Source organism: Wasmannia auropunctata, unplaced genomic scaffold, assembly GCF_000956235.1.
Source record: "Wasmannia auropunctata unplaced genomic scaffold, wasmannia.A_1.0 LD334044.1, whole genome shotgun sequence".
Taxonomy (NCBI): domain Eukaryota; kingdom Metazoa; phylum Arthropoda; class Insecta; order Hymenoptera; family Formicidae; genus Wasmannia; species Wasmannia auropunctata.
In genome coordinates, this window is record NW_012028846.1 from 31,181 (window position 1) to 35,174 (window position 3,994).

Here is a 3,994-nt window from a genome sequence, read left to right on the forward strand (position 1 = left end):
TCCCCCCATTGCTTATGTTTCCTGTTCTTTCGATAATGGAGACAGTATCGTTTGCGATATTGTTGGCGATATTGATTCTACTGCCGATCGTACGATACGAAATCCTTTTGTTACGTTACTTTCTTTCAAAGCTATTTCAGCAAAGATTAGGTTTTTAAAATCTCGCAATAGAATCTTATATTAAAAATGACTTTCCTCGATTGCAAGTCATCGAAATGTTACCGACAGTTCAAAAGGTGATGCGTGTACGTACGTGTACGACACCCTTAAAATGTAACACGACATATTTAACTGCGCATGTACAGGTAGTAACAGATCGCTATGATACCCCCACCGATCCCAATGCCTAAGCTTATGTTAAAGGGGTTAAATAATGACCTCTTGAATTTCTGCCATTCTTCCATCTCCTTCTGCCGGCGTTTCATCTCGCGTACTTGTGTCGCTAGTCGTTCATTCTTTTCCATCTTGCGCCGACGTACTTCCCCTTTCCTGCTTCAAGAGAACAAAATTCATAATCGTTAAGATACATGAATATTAAATAATTCGCAATTAATAATAAGGTATGCCTATAAGAGCCAAATGCAGGTGTTAAATAAAAAGTAATCATTATTGAAGTAATTTGCAATTTTCCTTATTATTACTTCAATAAAGATTATTTTTTATACATTGACATCTGCATTTGGCTCTCATAAGCATACCTTATTATTAATTGTGATTCGTTATCTCAAAGCCTTTTTAAAAAAAATTTTTTTTTCTTAATAAATAATTTGCGTTTGTTACTAAGAGAGACGTTACTCACGCGTCTGAATTGGACGGAGAATTATTTAGAAGAGAGTTCTCAGCATCATCGGAAAGACCTTCGTCAAGTACCACGCCGTCGTCCGCATTTTGTTCCCCTACACAATTTGTAATAGACGTCGACAGATTTGTATCTGCAGATAATTCTACATGATTCGGTGGTTCACTTGGTAGCGGTTTATCAGGCGGTCCACCTATTTCTGATTCATTGTCTGAAATTGACACAAATTCTTTTTATATTAATACCACCTATTATATAGATAAAGATTTGTTTTAACAAAATAATTTTTTTTTGTTACAGTGAGAAAGAGAGAAATACCATTATCTGTCGAGCCATCCGAGCTTAGATCTGCCATTATACTACGAGTTAAAGACTCTCCTCTTGGAGGTGGTAGAGGAGGAGGTTCATCGTCTCTTTCTAATGGATGGTTACTCTTATTATTCATTTCATCATACATTATTATTTCATCTTCAATTGTTTCGTTGTTCATATCCTGTAAAGTGCGTTGTAAAATATAGTGAGTTGGTGATTAAATTTGATTAGAATTTACTCCTATCGAAATAATTTTAAAAACATTTTCTTATCTAAAAGTTTTGCTCATTAAAATCAGACATGCGTCGCAGGAAAAGAATGCGCAGATCTCTCGGTCCATTAAAATATCAATAAAAAGATATAAAAATTTAAGAAAAAAAATATTGTAATTGTTATTATATAGTCTTGATAAACAATAGCGACTATTAATTACCATGCTCTCGAGTGGCAATTGTTTCGCTCCCTGAATAATAGCAGCGTATGAAAAACAGAGTTGTTCGGGTGTCTGTATCAGCCCCATACGAGACCGTCTCATTTCCATCAATTCGTGCCGCACATTCAAAGCGTTTAAACCGTACTTTTCAATCTGCAATCAAACAGCACGTGGTTAACGACTGCCGAAGAAATCGTTTGCTGCGTTCCACGTACCAGTACTAGACATGCGTCAACCAAACAAAACGTTCCCGATCTTCCAATTCCAGCAGAACAATGAACGACAGGTGGGCCAACATTTTGATCTAACGCTCCTGATCTCCTAACGTCCGCCAAGAAGTGTAGAAAGGCCGTTGGACGTTGTGGTACTCCAAAGTCTGGCCAAGTGGTATAATGAAAATGTAAAATTTCCCTACTGTCGTTACTCTCCAAGTCCGTTATACTGTAAGAGACAAATTGAAGACATTGTATATTACGTCATAATACTTGCAAAAAATATTACGAATTATTGCCAATTATAAGGGGGAGTCTTGAGAATGTGATGCAATTAATAATACATGCATTCCTTTACCGTAACGTTCTAGTGGTATAATCTGACGATTCTTTCTTGCTGATGTAATCCACCTTTATACTGACGTCTTCGAACGTCAAGGTAGGATTTATGTCGTCCAGTGGAAAATATTGATGGCATTTGATTTGGTTTTTCTCGATTATCTTGTTTAACATCAACACAGCTCTACTATTTTGCTCCCATATCATTAACCAAAAGTGACTGACGGTATTTGGCAAAGGTCCTTGCGTCAGGATATATTGCCTTTCAGCATGATTCACCTAATGTACAGACAACGAAAATTGTGTAATATATTTGCAATATCCGTTATATCGGTCGTTCAAATTATACGCAAATTGTTTGCATTGTTTCTCAGTTATATTTACCTGTATAAGATTGGCGTGAATGTAATCACATACACCTCTTTTAAGTATAATCCTAGTGTGATCGTACGGCGCTACATCTCTGTAGCGATTCAGGTTTTTGTTCTGTGGTTTTTTTGATTCATTGCATGTATACTCAAAAGATTCACACTCACCACGTATGCCCTGCAAGATATTAGAAAAGGAATCGTTAACGACTACAGAATTGTAAGAAGAAGAAACATTTGTCTTGCAAATAAAGAATATACTGACAGCACATAGATAAATTAAAATGGAAGTTTGTATATATAAAGATATATCTTTAATTTCAAGTAATCTTGAATGAGCTCTTGTTGAATCTTCAATGTATGTTCAATTGCTGATTACATTTAATTAACTACTTATATTACAATCATATACTTCACAGTGTATCCTGCGTTGAAATATGTACAATTACAAATCAAGCTTGATATAGAAAATCACAGCAAGCAACAATGTTCACTTGTATACTCACAAATAGGAAAATCAAATTAGCGATAAATATAAATTTTATTATATAAATATATGAATTATATAAATTATATAAATTCAATATTGCATTTGAGTAAGCAACAAGTCGCAAGAAATTTTGCCCTTCTACTGCACATTCTATGTTTTACAAATTGGTATTGTTTATTGTATAAAAAAGAACTCGACAAAATTTAAATTACACTTATACAAAAATAAAAATCATACGTGTGTAAAACAAAAAAATTTATTCATTAGGCATAGCAACAAAGAAGCCGCCTCCTCAACATAACATGATTAGATCTTATCAGAATAATTCTAACGTTCAAGCGTACTTATCGCGGTCGTCAAGTTTCACATGTTGCGCTTCGGAGAAATTTCGCGATCGCTAAATATGTATTTCCAAGTTGGAAGCCTGACCTTGACGAGTACAATCGCATGTTACACATCGTCGTGCATTAAAGCACTTCGCCCGACTCTTCGTCTCTCCGGGGCCGAGTCTCCCGCGAAGCGAAATCACTTTCCTTCCGCAGTTTAAATCGACCAGTGCCGTAAATCCGTGCCGGCGGGCTCGAGCGTCGCGTTTTCTCTCGCAAGCGTCGCGCAATCGGCCGCCGTCCGACGACGGGCATTATTAGCGCAATAAACGCGGAAGCCGTATTCACGTTGCGGCGGCGAATCCGCGTTGTCGGCGGCATCGAACGGTATTACGACCCATTGTCCGCGTTGACGCATGGAATATCACGAGCTCACTATCGACCGCGTAGACACACGCGAGAAAGAAAGACGCTTTATTATGAAACGTACGTCATCCTCGAATGGAAGTCGCTTTGTAGGTCGCGAGAGAGACGGTTCGCAGAGGGGGGGAGAGGGGGAGGGAAATCCGAATTGAATTCCCACTTTGGCGGAAAGGAAAAATTTACGCGTCTCCGTTTCCGCGCCGCACATGACGCGCGCTCGCGTCCCCCGATCTTATCGGACGTTATCACCGCTCCGTGCATGAATAAAAGAAAAAAAAAAAAAAAAAAAAGA

General features: G+C 37.7%; 1 protein-coding gene across 2 annotated transcripts in view; it reads right to left on the reverse strand.

Annotated features, from left to right (window-relative positions):
- The window catches only part of LOC105459745 (tyrosine-protein phosphatase non-receptor type 1), a 12,080-nt gene that overhangs the window by 6,993 nt on the left and 1,093 nt on the right, over positions 1-3,994 (reverse strand). For both annotated transcript variants that reach the window (XM_011705987.1, XM_011705988.1), the window contains exons 2-8: positions 2,480-2,641; positions 2,115-2,374; positions 1,760-1,985; positions 1,545-1,697; positions 1,118-1,292; positions 800-1,010; positions 379-489 (exon numbers count right to left, since the gene is read on the reverse strand). In XM_011705987.1, coding sequence (XP_011704289.1) covers positions 379-489; positions 800-1,010; positions 1,118-1,292; positions 1,545-1,697; positions 1,760-1,985; positions 2,115-2,374; positions 2,480-2,641 — 1,298 coding nt within the window. The remainder of the gene's footprint in view (positions 1-378; positions 490-799; positions 1,011-1,117; positions 1,293-1,544; positions 1,698-1,759; positions 1,986-2,114; positions 2,375-2,479; positions 2,642-3,994) is intronic.